General features: G+C 50.5%; 1 protein-coding gene across 1 annotated transcript in view; it reads right to left on the bottom strand.

Moving 5' to 3' along the window:
* NFATC2 (nuclear factor of activated T cells 2) overlaps positions 1 to 22,065 on the bottom strand; it is a 136,265-nt gene that overhangs the window by 54,355 nt on the left and 59,845 nt on the right. The window contains 3 exon segments of the mRNA XM_032878965.1: positions 3,843 to 3,983; positions 18,762 to 18,934; positions 19,939 to 20,141. Coding sequence (XP_032734856.1) covers positions 3,843 to 3,983; positions 18,762 to 18,934; positions 19,939 to 20,141 — 517 coding nt within the window.

Below are 22,065 nucleotides of genomic sequence, written 5' to 3'. Positions count from 1 at the left end.
TAGGAAAGTTAGAAGAGCTCTCTGGTAGGGTTGTCATGAGGGACCCGGTGACTTAGTACACACCAAGTACCTGAACAAGGCCGGGCGCAGGGCTCATCATTATTATTGTTTTTCAATGTCCCCCTGGTTCCATGAGGTAAAATCTAACTCATCTTTGTTATTCCACAGCCTAAATATAATGATAATCATAAAGACTAATGTTTCTTTAGCATCTATAATGTGCCAGGATCTGTACCCCCAACTCCTGTCACCTGCTCTTCTCTCGTGAGAAGCAAGTCCCCTGTATTTTACCAAAGAGGAGACTCGGGCTCAGAGAGGGGACGGGACTTACCCAGGACCCCAAATGTGTATTTAGTAAAACGCACATCATGGATTCACCCCCAGGCCTCCTGAGCTCAGAGCCTCTGCTTGCCACCATGGCCTGAGCCATTCTGACTGGAAGGACAACAGCAAACATTCAGTGAGCAGCTCTCCGAGCCCTAAGGGCACACTGCCTGTGTGCACCCTCCACTTACCTCTGAGTGGGGGTGGGAGGCGGCATTAGTACCTCATTTCAGAGACAGGGAAACTGAGGCCCAGGGAGGTTGGACATGAGAACAATGCTGGCTGTGTCCTGTGGGTGAGCCGCCTGTCTTCTCCACGCTTGGCTGGCTGCCCCCCACGGGTCCCAGCTTAGAGGAGACAGTCCGTGGAGAGCGACCGTCAGAAAGCACAGACAGCCGCTAGTAGGCTTCCTTAGTAATCCTTCAATTATTAATTAATTCCTTAATTACTCCTTATTCCTTATTAATACACAACTTTTCCGAGCTGAAGCACCCTCCAAGAGGTAAACTGTGAAATTTCTCCTGAAACCAAGAGAAAGCAAGCTGGAGAGGAAATGCCATTGTTCATTCACTCGACAAATAGGCGACGCCCCCACGCAGCGTCCCAAGTACCTGAGCTCCTGGGACCACGAAAGCTGGCTGGTTCCTAACTCTGTGAGGGACCTGGTAGGACCAGGCCTCTCTCCAAGCCACCCCGATCCCAGTTCCATCGGTGGCCCACCTGCCCCCGACGACACCTGCCAACCTGGGTGTGGGTAACAAGACATCTGTTTATTGCCCGCATTTTCCCCTCTGCTAACAAGGGGTCATGAGCCCAGAGGCTTCTTGAGGGGGTCCACGGAAGGCACACTCAGTGGTGTCCTCACACAGGAGGCCATCAGAGCTGGAGCAGCTAACGTGGGCTCCGTCATTTACATCCCATGCCACCCTCCAGCTGGAGAACTCACCGTGACTCCCTATCGCCTTACCCCTATGCTGGCCAACCCAAGGCCATGTCTCTACCTGGCGCTGGGAAACCTCTTTGTTCTGGCCTCTGCCTGCTTATCTCAGCGTGCCAGCCACATCGGTTGGCTCTCTGGTTTAGAAAAGCCTAGACAATTCTTGCAGCAGACACTCACTTACATTGTTCCACCATCTGAAAAGTAAGCCTCCAACCAAGATGCTTAAAACTGTGCATGCCTCCATGAAGCCACCACACCACAGGGAGGCCTTAAGTCTAGGAAATAATACCAAATAGCATTAGTTAATGTATACTGAGCACTATGTACCAAGCACTTTGTAAGTACTTAACGTGTAGGAATTCTTAATCCTATGACCACCTTAGGACGTGGGACTGTCTTCATCCTCATCACACAGACAAGAAAACTATTGCCCAGAGAGGTTAAATAAGCTGCCTGTGGTCACACAGCTAGAAAACAGTGGTGCTGGATTTTGGCTGAAGAGCATGAGCTCTTACCTAGCTGACGAAAGGGATGGAGAGAATGTTGATCTCTGTGTTACTTATAATAGCACGGAGTTGGGAGGAGCCGAAGGCATAATAAATGAGTAATGGCTAACTGAAGTATTAGATAAACCTAGGATAGAATGCAATGTATCTGTTTAAATGTCTGCATCCCTAACCCCTCATTACACCACCTCGGCCCCTCAAACCCACGGTGACTGACCACATACCCTTTAAACCACTTCCAAACCCACCTGTCCATCTCCAGCCCCCAGGGCCACAGCCTTCCTTAATGTCACGCCTAGTCACAGAGCCAGCCCAACCCAACAGGAGGCATTGTGTGAATTGAGAAGAAACACCCCTTCCCCAGGACACCCTGCTTCCTCCTGCCAGTGGCTTTCTTAGTGATACACAGATTGATGATGTACCCGTTTGAATGGCAGTCCCTAGAGGAGACACCCTTGTGCAGTGCACAGTCCTCACAACTGAACAACCTGCCTAGTGTAGTCTCTGTATCATCCTAAAGACAGTAAACAAACAAATATGAATGTCACCTTAGAATGAACCTACTGAAATCATGTCCATTAGAGAAAAAAGTTAGGCTAGCATCAAATAAGTACATAACTTGAAATTTATCCTACATCCTGGGGTACCTGGGTGGCTCAGTCGGTGAAGCGTCTGCCTTCAGCTCAGGTCATGATCTCAGGGTCCTGGGATTGAGTCCCACATCGGGCTCCCCACTCAGTGGGGAGTCTGCTTCTCCCTCTGCCCCTCCACCCACTTGTGCTTACTCTCTCTCTCTTTCAAATAAATAAATAAAATCTTAAAAAAAAAAAAAAGAAATTTATCCTGCTTCAGATCATTCTCTTTTTACCATGTCTTCATTGGCAGAAGCTATTAATACCCAGCATATGGAACAAAGAATATACATGGCCAATAAGCAAAAACATTAAACCTCTCATAGCAAAGGAGTATGTAGTAAAGAGAAGCACCAATTTGGTAAATGTTTTTTAATTAAAAAAAAAAATTGGCGGGCTCCTGGGTGGCTCAGTGGGTTAAGCCTCTGCCTTCGGCTCAGGTCATGATCCTGGGGTCCTAGGATGGAGCCCTGCATCGGGCTCTCTGCTCAGCGGGGAGCCTGCTTCCCCCCCGCCCGCCCTCTCTCTGCCTGCCTCTCTGCCTACTTGGGATCTCTGTCTGTCAAATAAATAAAAATAAAATCTTAAAAAATACATAAAATAAATAAAAATAAAAATAAAATGGCACTTCTGGGATGGGATGAAACCATCCCTGACATGGCGGTGATGGAAGTTTGAATGCGTAGATTTCCGGAAGGGAACTAAAGCTCTCAAAATGACTACACAGAAATCCCACTTTAGGAACAAACCCTGAGTACACAGCGACCGGTGCTCACATATACAAGATGAGTTCGTTAATCCTAATGGTGTAGAAGCTTCGCTGAGGCACCATTTGTCATAAAAATACAAGTAGCTCATGCTTCCTGGCCCACAAGAAGCCTGGCGCTCTTATGATGACTCAACAGGTATTAACCTAGTTAGCCTTCCCAACAACACTGTGGGGCAAGAACCTTTGTTATTAACATTCTGTGTATAAGGAAATGAAGACACAGAAGGGGAGGTAACATGCCTATGATCACAGAGCAAGCTGGTGGCAAACTTGTCATCTGCACCCAGGAGGCCCAGGGCCAGGGCAAACTTACTCGCCATGTTGAACGGCCACCCCTTTGGATAATAGTAAAAAGTTGAAAAGTTTTGCCTATGTTAAAAAAAATAGTTGAAAAAAAAAAACCAAAATGGAAGTTTGGGGTCAGGGTTCAACTTCATCATCCAATGGAACAACCCATGACCAGCGAGGGCACATGGTCTACCATCTAGCATGGTAGATTCCCCCACCGCGAACTGTAGCGACATCAGCTGCTGAAGGTTCTCGAGCTGAGAAGACTAGAAAGCCCAGCCCAACAGAACCGATCCCCGCAGGCGATGCTGTTTGCAAGAAAAGAAGACGGTGCTTTGGTCTGGTGCTGGCGCACAACGGAAGAGCTCAAAAAGCCCCCTGACCTGTGGTCTTCTCAGTAAACACGACTTTGGACTCGGCCGTGAAGTTCTGTCCGGTGAGGATCATCTGTTGGCCCCCGTAAACCAGGCAGCTGTCGATGTCCTGTCTCTCCACCATGGGTAGCTCGTGCGCGGATCGCTGGGCTGAGGGCCAGAGAAAGAGAAGTCACTGGGACGGCAGGAGAAGTCCGCTCAAAAGAGGCTTTCTGCTTTCACGGCGACCAAACACGCTCTGCACCCCTCCCCCTTTGTCACCTGTTGTCATGGCAAACATGGAGCCATCGGCCCCAGCAACTGCGGGCTCTGGAAATGCCATGTTCCTGTGAAAGGGCCCTCAGTTACTTGGGCTAGTTTGCTATGAACCACTCGGGGTCTTTTGTGAATCAAGGGAGAGATGCCTGTTCTCCTTATAGGAAGGCAAGGTGAACAAGATTTGATCTTTATTTCATAAAAGGGCAAATCAATTTTCCATAAGAGAGTCCCTTTGCCGGAGCGTACTCTCTCCTCGTGCACTTGAGGTCAACAAATGCTTGAATGGATCATACGTGCTAAATGCTAGGGCCGGGTTCCTGCAGGGTTTAGACATACTTGCTTGGGAATTCACTGGCAATCCTAAATTGGGTCTGTGAAACAGCATGATGTTGTCCCATCACCTCTCTGACCTCACTTTCTAGGACCCCCCCACCCCCACCCCACTACCTCAGTTGTGTTCCAGCCAGTCTTCTAGAATGTTCTCAAAGTCTCTCAAACATACCCAGCACACTCCGATCTGCGAGCGCTTGCACTTCCTAGTCCCCCCTCTGGAAAGTTCTTCCTGATTACCTGGGTGGCTCCCATTCTCACTTCTTGTAGGTTTCTCCTCCGACATCCCCTTCTCTGAGATGTTTCCTTACCCCGTACCCCTCCACCCTCCCGCCTTGAGGTTTAAAACAGCTATCCCTGCTCTCTCTCTGTCTCTCTCTCCTTCTCTCCCCTTTATCTTACATTATTAGTTCACCTGTCTTTCAAATCTCTCTCTACTAGAATGTAAGCCCAGGAGGGAGCTTTGTGTACTACTGTAAGCTGGGGGCCAGGAACGGTGCCTTGGACTTAGTAGGGGGTACTCAGGATGGACGGACTGATGGTAGGATTGATAGAAGGAGGCAGATATGGATATATCTCAATATATCTTTTTTTTCAAAGATTTTATTTGACAGACAGAGATCACAAGTAGGCAGAGAGGCAGGCAGAGAGAGGCGGGAGGAAAGCAGGCTCCCCGATGAGCAGAGAGCCTGATGTGGGACTCGATTCCAGGACCCTGGGATCATGACCTGAGCCGAAGGCAGAGGCTTTAACCCACTGAGCCACCCAGGCGCCCCCTCAATATATCTTCATACATACAAGCACATACCTATCAATCTCTCTACATACACCTATATCCTCACCTGTGTCTATGATGAATGAAAGACGGAGAAACAGGATGGCTTACGCTAAGCATGGAGCTATGATGATATACTTGAATGCTCCCAGCAACTTTTAGAGGAAGGAAGTATTAAAATTATTCACATTTGCTTAGGGAGAAAACTCCAGCTAAGAGAAGTCAGGTGACCCCTGGGCCAAGGGTGTGTGGTGGGACTTAGATCTGAATCCTTCTGGTTTGTCCAGCTCCAGAACCCCACCCCTTGGTCACTCCATCTAGACCCCGATTTTTCTGGAGGGCCAGCTGCGGGAAAGAACGGAGACCCTCTCCAGCCACCCTTCCTAAGCAGGGGGACAGACATGTCCCCGTCAGCAAAAGCGACCTGTCGGCTCAGGCCTCGCCTTAGCAGCGTGGGCCGCAGAGGCCGGCCCTCCCCTCGTGAGTCAGCCTGAGATCCTGGCGTTCCTCCCAAGCCCGAGAACTGGGCCGAGGGCCAGGCCTTTCCGTGCCAGGGGCCCGAGGACCTCCCCATCCGGGAGCTGTGGCAGGCAGCAGCCGTGTGAGGCCTGAGGCTCAAAGAGAACCCTCCCCTGCCGGCGGGGCTGCACCTCCAGGTAGCCGAGCATCCCCTCCATCTCTCCTGAAACCGTCTCCTTCGGGAGCAACCACGCCCGTGGCAACGTTTCAGGAGTCTGTTGTGGACCAGCCGGATGCTCCCGGCCACTTCACCTTGAAAGTGCAACCCCATGACTCATGGTGATCCCTGGCTGGTTTCGCCGCCTGCCGGGCTCAGCCCAGGGACTGGCCAGCCAGTGCTGTTCCAAGGGGCTGCCAGTTAAGAGTACATATTAACAAGGCCTCACTGCAGAAGCTGCTAATTTCTCCCACATGGGCCGGGTTATTAATCCCTTCTTTCAATAGAAGAGTTTTGTATGACTTCCTAATTGAGCTGCCACAAATGGAGATTTATTAGCAGTGAAAACAGCAGTTGCATTGCCTGGAAAAGCAGGTCCTGACTTTTAAGATCTGCCTTTGATGAGTCTGGGGGACCGCTGGGGGCTTCTGGCCCCAGGCATGGGTGGGGAGGCGGCAAGAGCCATCCCTCCCATTTTGCAGGTGGAAAGCCTGAGTCATCACTACTGGGCAAGCCAGCCATGGGCTCGCAGCCAGCCAGGCCAGGGACCGGCTGTGGCCGTGACTCTCAGCGCTGGGTGGGAGGCTGGCCCCGACAGCTGGTCTGTGAATCACTGGGCATTGCTGTGAACACGGTGGTCTCCTTCCCAGAGCAGCTTCACAGTGTCCCCCTGCAAAGCCTCGCAGTTTCAAGCCACCACCTTTTTCTTCCTCGGCTGTATTTGCATTTCCCACCCCTTCTCCTCATCGGCAGGAAAACATTCTTTTTTTAAACAATAGTTTAAAGAGAGAGAACAAGGGTCCAGCCCAGCTAACTGTACTTTTTCATTCCCCAGTCCTGAAGGTGAGGCGAGAGCTCAGAGCACCAGCATCCTGGGGAGCTTATCAGAAAGACAGAGCCTCGGGTGCCCCCCTCCCCAGACCCAGGAAACCCAAGCTGTCCTGCAACAAGAAAAGGGGAATTCACGTGGTTATTATCCACTAGCAAGTCTGAGAGGTGCTCCTGGCCCTGAGGGTACATGAAAATGAGACCGGAAACTTACAGAACACTGACACCCAGGCCCTAACCCTTGAGCAGGGGCTATCAGCCTGGGCGCTCCTGATGCAGGCGCCTTCGGTATGAAGATCAGCAGCAGCCCTGGCCTCCCCACCACCCGCTGCCAGCCACACCCCTCCCCTGTGGACAACCAGCACAGTCCCTAGTCATAAAACTGGATGGCCCAGGGGAGGAGGGGGCCAAAATCGTCCCTGGTTGAGAACACTGTTCTACACATTCTGACTTCAATGCTCTGAGGGGAGGACCCCAGCAGAGATTTTTTCTTGTTTTTTTAAATGACCTCTAAGGATTCCAGTGGGTCCCATCAGGTATGATCTGCCAGAGACCATCAATGGCAGGATAGTGCAGGACCTGGGAGCCAAAGGAGAATTCCTGGTTCACTGCTGCTTGGGCTCTGGGGTCAGAAAGACATGGTTTCTGAGTCTTGTGTCGGCCACCTCCCTGCTGTGTGACCCTAAGCAAGTCACTTCACCTCTCTGGATCACAGATACCTCCTTGGGAAAATGCTGTCCGCTCCTGCCCTCGTAGGTCTGGTACCAGCATCTCGAGAGAATATACCACGTGTAAACGCGGGCTCGGGCAGTACAGACTTGGCAAAATAGCAGATACCAATCGCCCAGACATCCACCGACGCCCGGACGGACGGACCCGCAGAGAAACACGATTCAGCCGCGAGAAGGAACGGAGCACGCTACGGGCCACACCGTGGAGGAACCTTGAACACGTGATGCTAAACGCAAAGCCAGACACCAAGGGACAGCTCTTCCGGGACCCGCGGATACAAACCGCTCAGACCGGGGCAAATCCGCCGAGATGGAACACAGACAGGTGGTCGCCAAGGGCCAGGGAGCACAGGGCTCCTTTCTGGGGGGCGGGGGGGACAAGCTCTGGAACTAGAGGGTGGCGGTAGCACACCACGAGTGTCCTCCGTGCCATGGATTTATACCCCTTCAAGCGGGTCAAACGGCGCAGTTTGTTATGTGTATTTTATCACAGTAAGAAAAGCGTCTTAAGCAAGACAAAAGCACTGAGGCAGGCCCACAGTAACCGTTCGAGAAACGATTCTTTCTCACTGTCGACTTTCAAAATGCCACGATTTCTTGCTTAGCCCTTTCCAGAACATTTTCTCATTTGTTGTCTTTTTTAACCCTTCAGGCACAGCCCTGCTGGAGCACAGACCAAGACACTATTAATGTCTCTTAGGCCGCAGAGGAACAGACACCCGACTCCGGCGCCCTCAAGGGGCAGCCCCGCGCGGGTGACACCCTGGTCCTAGCTCGGGGTGGGGGGGCGGCGGGGGGTCCTCGCCTGGGGCTCCTCTAAGCCTGGTTCCCCCTCTGGGCATCGCGACTGTTCACAGACCCACCTCATGGGCTGATCCAAGACTCCCACAAGGGAACCCACAGGAAATGTATGTGGCTCAGTCAATTCCAGCCAGCAAGGCTATGGATATGAGACCCTCTAGTAGTGTCTCCAGCAGTTTCCATGCGCCAGGCGCGGGCTAAGTGTGGCTGCCTCAGACTCTGCATTTCACCCAGCCTGCGCCCACCACGTCCCGCCTGCCAATGCACGCTACTGAGCGTGTCACTGTTGCTCTTGGTGGATCCCAACCCAGAAACTGGATTGCTCAACCTCGACCAGCAGAGTTGCTCAAGGGAAGGCTCCAGGGTCCCCTGCAGCCGGGTGACCCGGTTGGAGGGGGCACCTGATAATCATACAGGTGCTCAAACCACACTCTCCATCTCCAGCACCCAGATCGCCTAGAATTTGCAATGGTAACAACCCTTCCAGGCGGCTTGTTACACACATCTGTTTGAGCGTCAACTCTGACACTGAAAGAGGCCACCTGAGGACGAGGGGACCTCCTCCAGGGGATCCCCTGGCATCCTCAGAGAGCCCCGAGGTAAAGCAAACAAATCCAATTAGCCTCTGAAAGAGGAACTGAAGAGAGGCAAACAGCAACCAAAATTACCCTCCTGGGGTCCACTTCCTCCTCTCTCTCTCTGATGCAACTTCTCACACCAATGGCTGCTAATTGGTCCATTCAAGACCTGCGAAAGGGCTCACAGGAAGCCCAGGTGCGCACACCAACCCCCATCGGTCCCCATTGACTCTCACTGGGCCTCTCAACCACTAGAAATTCTGGACCATCCAAACCATCCACCCTGCACTGTTCTACCCAAACCAAGAGCCGTCAAGTCAAAGCCATCCTGAGGGCTGGGCTCTCCCTGTGGGTGTAGTCGAGAATGCTCTGCTCCAGTGCAAGCTTCTAGGTGGCCCCACCAAGAAACCCCCAGGCTTCCCTCCTGCCCCTAGATCCCGGCAGGTCATAAGGGGGTTCGGGGCTCCTGGGTTTTATGGGCTCTGAATCAACAGGGCACTGCTGGTTTTAACCAGTTCGGGTGTTCGCTTTTCTGCAAAGGTGGCTGGTGGGGAGCAGAGCGGGCAAAGGCTGGGCGAGATTCGCACCGGCAAGGGGTCGTGCGGGTCTGCCCGTGTCAGCCTGGAAACCGGGACGTTACGGCTCGCCTGTCTACAATTCACCCGCCATCGGGGTATGTGGCCAAGAATTACGATCTACCCAAAAAACCTCAAGACACAGGCAGGAGAGGCTGGTCCGAGCAATCTGATTCTGCAGAGTGGCTGGATTCGGCTAATAATAGCGAGTGATTACAGCTGACAGAGTGTGCCTTGGATTCTAAGCACTTTACACGCATGTATTTGTTGATACCATAAAACACACACGAGGAGGGAATTTAGGGTTGTGGATAAAAGGATGTTGCCACGTCAGTGCCGGAGCTCAAAGCCCAGCTTGGCAGCTTCCGAGCTTTGGGACCTGGGGCAAGTCACTTCTCTCTGTCTCCCTTTTCTCATCTATAAAATGAAAATAATCGTACCAACCTCATAGGGCTATTTGCAAATTAAATGTATCAGTGCGTGGGAAGCATGTAGCATTTTGACAGGCTCACTGAACCTTAGTTATGTTTATTTTTACTGCTGAGCTTCAAGGGACCACTAAGCAAGAATCATTCCCATTTTGCAGCTGGGAGCACTGGGTCTCCCAGAGGAGAAGGGGTATGCCTGAGAGCTCACAGCTAAATAAGGCAGACAGGCAGACCATGGGATTCTACTACCCTGAGGGGCCCCTTTTCAGTAAAGGCTTTCCCAGTGGGAAAGCCACCAGCCAGCCCAGGCAAGAGGGGACAGCGGGAGTGGGGGAAGGAATGGGCCCCCATCAGTCTCATTCTGGCCCAAGCACTGGCCACCCCTGGCCGCAGCGCACCAGCTGCTGTCCACCCTTCTTGTCTCTACAGCAGGCTGCCATCCTTGGCTGTGAGCCCGGCCCAGCTCAGAATACAGTGCTGACTCGGGCCTCGCCTGAGACTGGCCCCTTAGGTCCCTCAGCCCCTGCCGTGACAATTTCGGGGTCTTCCCTGGGAAGTGGGAGGTGGGATAGCAAATCTCCCTGAGTGTGGGGTTCAACTCTGCGCGAGACCTGTCAGCATTCACCCCGTGAGAGTGAGGTGCAGAGTACACAGACACGTGGGGCCCGCGGCACACACGACCACCTTCTCACTCCAGACCTCGGGCGGCCTCAGCTTTCCTGTATGGAATATGGAGCAGTAACATGTACCCTGCAGGGCTGGTGGGTCTCATCTCCCCGAACTCAAAGCAGTAGGGCCATGGTGGACGCTATGACTTCTCCTTGCTCAGATACAGATAATCGCGCTCCTCCAAAGTGCTAAGAGGTGGCCCCATCAGACGAGTCCCACATATCTCCACACCACAAGACCCTCACTGAGGGCCGCATGACTCTCCGTCTGACTGCTGGATGAGCTTTCTGACCGTTGCGGGCCTCAGCCAGCCTGGACAGACAGAAGGACACAGGTGTCACCCCCGACTTGGCCCCTCTCCTTGCCAGGCACAGCTGCAGCAAATCACAAAATGCTTCTGCACTTCCGCCCGCGAGAACAGAAGCTCCAAGAGGACAGCATTTCATGCCTCCAACGCTCACTGGCACCAGTCAGTGTTTCTGAATGAACGGATTGAGCAAGTCTTTCAGGTGAGCCTTGCGAGGCCATGAGGAGGCTGGAAACAAGTTAATACACGTGAGAGCCGTGGGCACATGTCAGACTTTCAATCAGGGCGGTTTTGCCTTCCCTGTCCCTGTGTAACTAGCTCGGTGAGGGACCATAACCTTCCATCAGATAACCATATGGGTCAGCAGGGCAGCCTCCCCAGTCTTGGCCCCTTCCCCCCTAAACCCCGCCACCCGGCACTACTCACCACCCGGCCCACCCACTCCACAGGCCAGAAAACCACCCAGGTCCCTTCTCAGCAGCAGGGGGTGCTGCTTGGTGCCCACTCCCTGAACCCGTGTTTGTTAAACTCCCACACCCGCCTACTGCTGCCTAGGCTGTGGTCTCTTGGCAGCGACAGAGTGGCAGGCAGAGGTGTATGCAAAGCTGCTGTGCAGAGCCACAGGAAGGGTGGTCAACCAGCAAGTGTGGGGCATACCAGGGGAGAGGCACTCGGTTATCCTGCTGTGGTTTCAGCCGGCACCAACTGTAGGACACACACACACACACACACACACACGCATTTAACCCCCAAGAGATAGGTACGGCTAACATCCCCATTTTACAGATGAGAAAACTGAGGCACGGAGTGTTAAGGAACTTCCTGCGACTACCTACCACTAAGGAGAAGAGGCAGGCTTCAAAATCAGGCCCAGACCTCATCACCACCCAAAACTGCTTCTCCCCATCCTATACCTTTCTAGTGTTTCTGAAATGTGGCTTCTTGGTCCTTGCTTAGAAGTCTCCTTGGGCAACAGAGGCTGAAAAAGTCCTGGCCTAGCCACCCTCTGTCCAATGCTCAAATTTCATCCCAGATTTACTGCTATAGCAGCTTGGGAGATAATCTACTGCCGTGGGTAGCTGGGCACCCACAGGCCTCTGAAGGTTGTTGAGCTGGTCTCCTGGGTATGTGAGAGGATGCCAGTTTTGGGGTTCTGGCCTAAATTAATCTGTCACCCATGCTGTCACTCCACATCCAGCACGATGTGAATGTCATCTCTGGTTTGGCCCCTTACTAGTTGTGTGACCATAGGCAATTTATTCAGCTTCTCTGTGTTTCTGTTTTCCCAGCTGTGAAATGGGAACAGAAACTGAGTACTGAGTTCCCCGTGTTTTTGCTGATTCAGCAGCAACATGGAAAGTGCTGGACTCACAGCAGGTGTCTGATAATTGTTCCTCTTCCTTTACGTCTTCCCTGCCAGGTCCTGTTGTCGCTTTTCAAGTATTTATGAACATCTATGTGTACCAGACACTGTGCCAAACAAGTCTGAAAATACAGATCCCATCATGTTAGTCCCCTCCTTGGAACTCAAGGCTTCCCATTTCACTTGGAATAAAATCTGAGACCCCAGCTTCATCTCCAGAGCTCTCCTGACCTCTATTCACTCCACACAGCCTCCCCAGCTGCCCTTCTGTTCCCTGAAGACCCCGGAACTTATCCTGCCCCAGGGCCCTTGCACTTACTCGTATTCTTCAGCTGGGCCATGCTCCCCCACCACTCAGGCCCAGCTTAATGTGTCACTTCTTCCAAGAGGGTCTCCCTTGATCGGGCATACCCAAGGCTGCTGGTCCCTACCCCTAAGTCACCAACACATAGTCCTTGTTATTTCCATCACCACACTTAGCTGTTTGAAATGGTGGTTTTCATTACTTGTTTATTGTTGGTTTCCCTGCTAGAGTGTGACCTCCACAAGGGCCAAGACTTTCTTTTGATCACTGTTTTATCCCTAGTGCCTAGAAGAGTGTATCATGCACTCCAAACATATTTCTAAGTGGTAAAATCCACATTAAGAAACCCATATGAATTAGGTGGGTCCTCTCGGCTTCTGGCAGAAGCAGGTGGACAAGTTAAGCATCTTTGCTTTCATGAAGCAAGTGAGGGAATATGCCAGGCTGGTCCCACTGATTCTAAGGACATTCATGAGGCAATCCTGCATGATCACCCATCTCCCAAGCCAGACCTGGGGGAGTGAGGGGGGAGCAGCGAAGGCCTATTGATGAGGGAAGGAACACAGTTGGGTTTTCCAAGCTCTTGCTTGCAGAAAAGGGCATATAAAACAAGCAGATTTCCAGATGGTGAATGATGGACCTCGACCCTACCTCACACCATACAAAAAATTAGCCTGAGATGGAGTGTTTCCCTAGACCTAAAAGCCAGAATCAAAAAGCTTCTAGAAGAAAACATAAGAGAGTACCTTTGTTTCCTTCAGACAGGTAGAGGGCTTTGTTGGGGGGAATGCAAAGAGCACTAACCCCAAAGGAAAAGAAAATGATAAATCAGGACTTCAACAAAATAAAATATCGATGCCCGTGAGAAGACACAAATAAGAAAATAAATATGCAAACCATGGACTGGGGAAAATATTCATAGTACATACATCTGACAAAAGACTCCTATCCAAAACAACTCCTATCCAAACAACTGGTGCATATTAACAACAAAAGTCTGAGATTTTTGCCAATAAAAAATGGGCAAAAGCTTTGAATGGACCCTTCACCAAAGAAGACACGGAAACAGCCCAGAGGCACACAACCAGCGCTCAGCACCCTGAGTCATTAAGGAAATGCAAATGGTGCCCAAGGGGGTAGACTTCAGGCTCCCCGGAATTATAAAATGATTTAGGAAACACTTAAATTGGTACACATCCTTTCCCCATGAAGCGGTAATTCCATTTCCAGATATGCACCTGGGAGCGGTGGAAGCATTTGTCCACAAAAGACCCAGACGGAGAAGGTTCATGGCAGCCTTCTCCACAGCATCCAAACCGGCCAACAAGCCCAGCGTCTATCAATGGAAAATAATCGTTAAAGTCACACAACTGAATGGTGCTCGGCGAGAAAAAGGATACGCTATCGAGTCATGCCATAAGAGCAACGGATCTCAAAACAACCGTGCCGAGCACAAGCGGCCAGCCCCAGGAGCCCACGCTGCAGAATTCCATCAAGTAAGTACCAGAATGGGCAAAGCCATTCTACGGTGACAGGAATCAGAACAGAGGTTGCCTGGGTGTGTGGGAGTGGGGAGGAGGCCCTGACAGGCGGGAACGAGGGCCGTTCCAGGAGGGAAGGAAATGTCCTGTGTCCCGTTTTGAGTTGTGGTCACACAGGTGCGGTGAATTGTCAAAAATCATTCAGCTGAAGACGTGCGGTCTGCGTAACTGATTGTATCTTCACTAGACCTTGGTGACACCCAGTTACATCATGAAAAGGGAGAGACTGGAAAGAGCTTGTGAGAAAATCCACCTGCCGCTTCCCATCATACACCCGCCCCCCAGGTCCTGCGAAAGGAGCAGAGCGAATTTCCATTCTGCCCTGGGAGTGGGCAGGACTTGGTGAAAACAACTCTATGAACAGAGGCAGGCCCCTCTGCAGGGCAGGAAGTGAACCCATGGGCAGGTTCTCAAGGGACAAGACCTCTGCACCCGGGGACAGTCCCCCCACCCCACCTATCTCCTCATGGCCTTTCTCTCCCGCCGGGCAGCCTGGAGATGCTTGTTTTCACGTTTGTTTTTTTTTTTTTAAACAAACATCCTAGAGATAGTTGCTCTGTGGCAGGCCCTGGCTGGTTTCTGTCCTTACGGGAGAGAGACTGCCAAGTAAATTGGGTTGTCAGCACACAGCGGGAGCCCCAGTACCCTGTGGGGTCAGGACAAGAGACCTCCTTGAGGGGCCATGTGAATGGCAGCCTCGGGTGAGGAAGGAGCCCAGGGACTAGAGGGTGGGAGGAGTGGGGGAGGCAAGGTCGGGAGGGCTCCAAGCTTCGCAGCACAGCAGAATCTCCAGGCAACCTCTGAAATGTGTCCACGCACAGACCCCACCCCTGACCGACAGACTTGCCGTCTCTGGGGTGGGACTCGGGCATCATCCTGTCTTTGAAGAACTCCCCGGGTGATTCCAATGGGCAGCCAAGTTTGAGAACCCGTGTTCTGGATGGAGGGGACAGCAAGGGCAAAAGCCAAGAGAGAAGTCCCAGAAAGATACCCGGTGGATTTGGGGACCGAGGAGCAGAGACGTATGTGAAGTCAAGAAATGCAGCAGAGGAGGCGTCCTGGGCTGACCGGAGCGCCCCCGGCTAGAACTCCGCAGACACCCAGAAGCTCACACCTGACTAGATATAGAAATACGGTCTTTGAAGGTACAAGCAAGCTCAGGATAGAGGGCAGATCATGCAGGATCAGCGTGGGCCCCCATCCCAATGACTGTCCTTGGATGAGACCGAGGAGAGGGTCTCATGAGAAGGCAGCAGAGACTGGAGTGATGCTCCCACGAGCCGAGGCGTGCAAGACCAGTGGCCAGCACCTGCAGCTGGGAGAGGGGCCTGGAACATCCCCCCGTAGAGCCTCCAGAAGGAACCACCCGGCTGAGCCCTGGATTCTGGGCTCTGGCCTCTGGAACCGTGAGACAACAGATGTTTGTCATTCTGAGGCTCCCCGTTGGGGGCACCTAATCCATGCTCACCCTGGGAAAGTCCTACAAGATGGACCCAGGGGCGCAACCACCCCGACCACTGGTGTTGAGAACACAGAGGAGCCTCGAGGAAAGGAGAATTGTCCCATTGCAAGGCTCTGGAGGAGGAAAGGCACTGCAGCTGGGTGTGGGTGTGTGGTTGGGGAAGAGAGGGGTGTGCCCTCCTGCCCTCGATGCGTTCCCTGTTCCCGGAGGAGCGGGAGTCGTGGCTGTCGGTTGTCATCAGCAGTGGGAAGGGGGTGGGGGCGGCACCTGGAGCCGGCAGGACCGGGGAAGCTACAAGGTCAGCTTGGCTGACAGTCAAGGGAGGGAAATGGAAGCATCTCCTTGGCCATAAGGAAGGTGCTGGCGGGAACGGGGAAGCAGCATGGAATGCTCATCTACGCAAAGGGGAGCTCTGACCTCTTGCGTGCTGACCTGTGAAGGAATGTGAGCAGTGGACGGTTCTAGCAAATTAGTCCACTTTCCAAAGAGTGGCCTCCAGTAATCTGCTCAAGTTTTTTTTTTTTTTTCCACTAGAATCTGAGAACTTACCTTGACCCCCAAGATGGTATAGAAGCAGCATGTCCAAAGTGTAAGTAAGCGAGCCTTGCAAATAAGTACCAGCCCACTGAGTGTTTTTCCTGCCAACTCACCCTCCTCACGGGGTCCATCCTAAGTCAACCAGTCAATAAACACTTACCGGACATATACTGTGTCCGCATAGGCTACAGACTAAGTGTCAATAAATAGTTACTGAATATCTCCGTAGGAACCCTCGAGTAAGGCCATTCGTCAATAAGTATGTACAGAACCATCAGGCAGTGGTCTAGGCAAATAGGACAAAGGAGGGAATAAAAATGACAGAGGATTCTGGGTAAGAGAGAGAGAGAGAGACCAACTGGTGGTTCAGTGTGGTATTGCAAGGAACGTGTTAAAGAAACCTCGAGAAGTTATTTCGCAGAACTGGAAAGCTGGAGACTCCGGCTCTGCTGCCTACTGAGTAAAAATGAGTGAATCACTTTACCAAGAAAGTCTGTTTCCTTATCTGTCAAAAGGAGGTAGTTGAATCAGCCAAATATAGAAAAAAGCCTACGTCTGAGGTTCAAACAAGTTTGTAACACCCCAGAGATCTTGCTGGAGGTACACAAGGTTCAGGGGTGATCCTTAAAGTCTCAGATCAATAAGAGATACTTTGACACAGACACAGAGAGAAACAGGGTACTCTGGCATGTGCCTCTCTTGAGGCCACCCGCTCCCCACCTTGCTACAAACCACAGCCCCATCCTGTAGTATGAGTCATCTGCCAGAAAGAGGAGACTTTATCTTCTCAAAATCCCCCAAATTACTGAGGAAAAGCCCAAGTTTCCTTCCCAAAAACATCTCGAGATGTTCGAAACCAACATCGGAGCAGGGCAGCCTCCGTGGCTAGCACTCAGGGGACAGGGGTGGGGTCTGCTGGGTAGGGGAGGGGAATTCCAATGTTTCTGAGATGATGTTTTTCAACACTTGTTTTCCTTTGTTGTCTGCTCTTGGGTCTTTCTCTTCTAACATCAGAGGACAGACTCACTACCACGTTCAGCCTGATCCACACACATCATGACTCGTAAGGCTGGAAGAAATCATAGGGCCCCTTCATCTTTTTCCAAAGACCAACCAAGACCAAGTTCTGGCTTCTCTCCCAATGAGAGCCCAGGCTCTTTCCTCATTGGCTTTCAATCCTGAGGTTCAGGCTTCCTCAACCCTCTCTGCATAAAGATATTCATGCATTTGCTTTACTCATTAATGTCTGATTAAGATTATCTGATTAATCAAAGCCACATGAAGATTTCCTCTGATCCAGACAGTATTTTGAATTTGTTGCTGTGGGGTTTTGTTTGTTTGTTTGTTTGTTTGTTTGTTTTTAATCAGGAGAGTTTTGGTTTGTCTTAGAAAGTCAGAGGATTTGGCCATCCCTAGCCTACAGGCCCACATGGAAATACTGGCTGGGGTGACAAAAAGGCAGTCCCTTTAGGTGGGGAACATGTCCTCCTGCTCCCTGGTCTCCACCACTCCCTACTGCCTCCCACCAAGCCACTCTACTCCTCCAGGGGACCTCCCTGGCCTCCATAGGCAATGGATTTTTACAACACAGAGTTATGGTAAAATATCCAGTAGAAAGGAAAAAGAACCCTGAAACACAACTGAATACAGAACATGACTGTAACAACATGAAAAATGCTCTCAGAAGAAACTAAAAAATAATATAAACAGCTTCAATTTCTGCAACAATGTTTACTTTTTTCTCCTTCATGCTCTGACAAACGATTTGTGAACTCTCAAAGTTGGGGCAGACGATAAGCTTTGCCATGTCGAACTGCAAAAAACCAACTACAAACCCTGCCTCAAGTACCCGGGAATGAGCTCAAAGCAGCTGCTTCTTTCAAAGCCTCGTGAGAACCGGGCCAGCTCCTGCTCAGGGCCCGTGCACATGGCAGGTCTCGGCCACCGCATACTGGATCATTCTAAGATTCCTCTGGATCTTTGTCTGGGCATCTTTCCCTGTCCACATCCCAGCCCTGCCGGCACAAGTTAGCCAATCTCTCAGCTCCTGCCACCTCCCCCCTACAAAGTGGGCTTCGTGGCACCAGCTATCACCAAAGACTGTGAAGATTCTACAAGCTTTTGAGCACTGAGATTTCGGCACTGAGACCCGAGAAATCACCGCTCCAGAGGCGAGAGCCCCTGGGATACTCTTCTGGTAGAAAGGAGAGGTGAACAGGGGCCTGGGTGGCTCAGTGGGTTAAAGCCTCTGCCTTCAGCTCAGGTCATGATCGCAGGGTCCTGGGATCCAGCCCCGCATCGGGCTCTCCACTCAGCGGGGAGCCTGCTTCCTCCTCTCTCTCTGCCTGCCTCTCTGCTTGCTTGTGATCTCTGTCTGTCAAATAAATAAATAAAATTCTAAAAAAAAAAAAAAAAAGAAAGGAGAGGCGAGGAAAAGAAAAAGAGGACACTGTGTACAGTAAACCCACTCCAACAGCATCTACCCTCTTTAAGACCAAAACATTTACACATTTCGAATGTTCCGAAGGAAGCTGTAGGCTACTCGTTAGCTGTATTATTTTTTAATTTCCTGTGAGACCACGAAACCTTCCACCAGTAAACAGAAGCAGAGAAAAACTGCTACATGGGCTCTGTCTCTGGGTCCTTGGGTCCTCTTGGAGCCCCTGATGACCCCTGTGAGTCCTGCGTCTTCTCACTGGGCACCTTGCCCCGGGCCAAAGGTCACATACATTGCAGAGGCCGACCCTGCCCAAAGCCCAACTTACAGCACTCGATGGGGTTAGACGCCGTCTGCAGGGAGACGATCCTGCCGCTGGACTCTGGAATGTGCACTCGGAACACCAGGCGCACCCGTGTGTTCTTCCTGCCGATGTCCGTCTCGCCTTTGCGCAGCTCGATGTCGGCGTTCCGAAGCTTCAGGATCCCCGCGCAATCAATGCTGTGGGGAGGTGGAGAACCCCGGTTAGAACTGAGCGTCTCAGGGAAAAAGGAAAGATCGCCCCCAAAACCACCTTACTCAGTTAACCAAAATCATTCCACCGCCAGCTACAGCGGTGGGGGGAGGCGGGGAGGATCGCAATCCACGGTAAACGTTTCCGCCAGGAACTGATGCCCAGCCGGAGGTCAGACGCCTGCAAAGTCAGGAGAGAAGCCCCCAGGGGAAATTACTTCTCTTTTTTTCATGCCAAATTTTCTACTCCCAAAAGTATCTAAAAATCTCAAATGTGCAATGGGTAAAATTGATTATAGACGTCTCAGTAGGTAAGAGGGACGTATCACAGTAACTATCTGTAATTTGATAAATGTACTGTGGTCACCGAAGAACGCATTCTTGTTCTGAGGAAATGCACACTCACGCATCTAAAAGTAAAAAAAAAAAAAAAAGTCACTCTGTCTGCAGCTAAGTCTCAAACAGCTCAGGAAAGGGCAAAGAGTGAAGGGAGCAAGGACGCGTGTGGGGGGCATGTTCACGATCGGCAGGCCTGAGTGAACAGTAGACGGGAGTTCTTTGTAAGATTCTCGTGGTTTGGAAGTTTGAGATTATTTTCTAACATGGAGTTTGTTTTAACGCCAATACATGGGTGCAATGTCTCCCAAACTTTAGCTATAGGCCTATTGCTTGGTGAATTTTGACCTTTCTGCATCCTTATTTAATCATTTTCTTTAAGCCAAATAAATCTTGAAATGTACATAAATTAAGCCTCATCCCAAGTAACACAATCCACAGATGCACTGGCATTCTTCCTCCTGACACCCAGGACAAGGACTTAGGCAGAGAACTCTGGAAATAGAAACTTTCTCAACACATCTCGAAGGGTCCATCACAGAGTGGGAACCACCATCCATGGTTCGTTCCTTCTGCCAACACCAGAGTCCCCTGTCCCAACTCCCTACCGCTCGCTTCCCCATAAAGACCCAGCACCCTTGGCTCCCAGCCCTTACGTTGCCCTCATGTTGTTTTTTGGCTCTAGTGGAATCTCCAGGACTTTGGTGTTGCCCACGATCTTCTCGTAGCTGGTGGTAGTGACGGTTTTGCCCGTGATTCGGTGCACCTGGTAGAAGGCGTGGGGCTTAAGGATCCGCTCATCAGCTGTCCCAATGAAGATCTGAAGTCCCAGGGGCTTGTTTTCCATGTAGCCATGGAGCTGTGGGCGAGAACACAAAATCAAATTATTATAACACCTTTAGGACACAGGGTGCTGGTTGGTGTCATTCCACAAAAATCTGAGAAGATCCCAGGTGGCAGAAAGAGCACAGGATTTGCTGCACCATCTGGAGGAATGGAGAACTAGAAGGGACCTTGACGTCCGACCAGAAGGGCTGCTTCAATAAAATACAGATACCCTCTCTAAAACGGAATATTAAACAACCATGGGAAAGAATGTAGGAGATCAGAATTGCATTTACGAGGAAACAGCCAGAAACTGCCAGTGTTCAGTGTTGTCGGGAGGGGTATGGGGAGTGTGTCACATGGTGGTGAGGACAGAAAATAATCGGGAAAGCTAAACCAGAGCTCTGGACAGTGGTAGCTTGGGAGGATCAGAAGGAACTTACTCTTTTTATACGAAGAGATTCCAACTAACATGTTATATTTTTTAATTAAAAAGAAAGAAAGAAAGAAACAGCTAGGGAAAAGTACCATCATCTGAGTCCAAAGAAGATTAAAGACTGGAGAAAAATGTGTGCAACACAGAACAGGCAAAGGATTAGTACCTAGAATATATAAAGAATGCCTATAAAATTCCCGGCCATCCTATTTAAAATTGAGTCTTTCCCCCAGTGGGTAGGACTACCTCCTTCCTTCTTCTCTAGCTCCTTTTCCTTCTTTTTATTCCATCTAATATTATTATATATTTCCTCAATTCCTTTTGGTTACATCTTTCTTTCTTTCTTTTTTTATTTTGCGAAAGAGAGTGTGGGTGTGGGTGTGTGTACAGATGCGTGTGAGAGGGAGAGGAGGGGCAGAGGGAGGGGAAGAGAGAGGGAATCTTAAGCAGGTTCCATGCCCAGCATGGAGCCCAACATGGGGCTCGATCTCACAACCCTGAGATCATGACCTGAGCCAAAATCAAGAGTTGGGCACTTAACCAACTGAAACACCCAGGTACCTCAGGTCTTTCTCCTACAATTAGACCATCACCTCTTTGAGGGCAGGCATGTCTATTTATTTTACTTGTCACAACATCCCTAGCCTAGAATACTGCTTGGTGCATTGTGGGCAAGCTGGTACACGTTTGCTGAATGCATTAACAAAATTATCCAACATAAAAATGCAAAAGAAACGTCAACAGGCAAGTCACAGAAAAACAAATGGCCACTGGCATGGAAAAGATGTTCAATCTGACTTATAAACAGTAAAATGCAAAGTACATAAAGATAGGAAACCATTTTTCACCTGTTCGATTGGCATGCATGTTGGTATTTGATAAAATCACACGTTTTAGTGACTTTGGGCACAGAGGCATGCTCACACAGTCACAAGAACATACCCTGGTATAACTGTTTTGTTCATTTTTTTTTTAAAGATTTTATTTATTTGTTTGACAGAGAGAGCACAAGTAGTTAGAGCAGCAGGCAGAGGGAGAGAGAGAAGCAGGCTCTCGGTCTAGCCTGGAGCCTGATATGGGGCTCGATCCCAGGACCCTGGGATTATGACCTGAGCCACCCAGGCACCCCTGTTCATATTTTTTTAAAGATTTTATTTTTGAGTGATATATACCCAGCATGGGGCTGGAACTCACAATCCCGAGATCAAGAGCTGCGTGTTCTACCAACCAAGTCAGCCAGGCGCCCCTTAAAGAGAATTATATAGCAGCTATTAAAATTAAAAAATACATATTCCCTCTGACCTGGTAATTCCATTCCTCACTATGTGCCCTAAAAGAAATACTGTCCATTCAGGAAACATGCACAAAAATATTTACTAAAACAAATGGAATAATAAACAATTACAGCAATAGGCTTCTGAGTGATAGGAAATGTCCAGGCTATGAAATACTACATCAATTAAAAAACAAACAAACAAAAAAAAGTAGAGATCAACGAGTTGACCCAGAAAGATCTAAGACT

Source organism: Lontra canadensis, unplaced genomic scaffold, assembly GCF_010015895.1.
Source record: "Lontra canadensis isolate GAN:19392208 unplaced genomic scaffold, GSC_riverotter_1.0 scaffold65, whole genome shotgun sequence".
Lineage (NCBI taxonomy): Eukaryota > Metazoa > Chordata > Mammalia > Carnivora > Mustelidae > Lontra > Lontra canadensis.
Note: the sequence above shows the minus strand (reverse complement) of the source record. Positions and strands in the feature narration are given on the sequence as shown.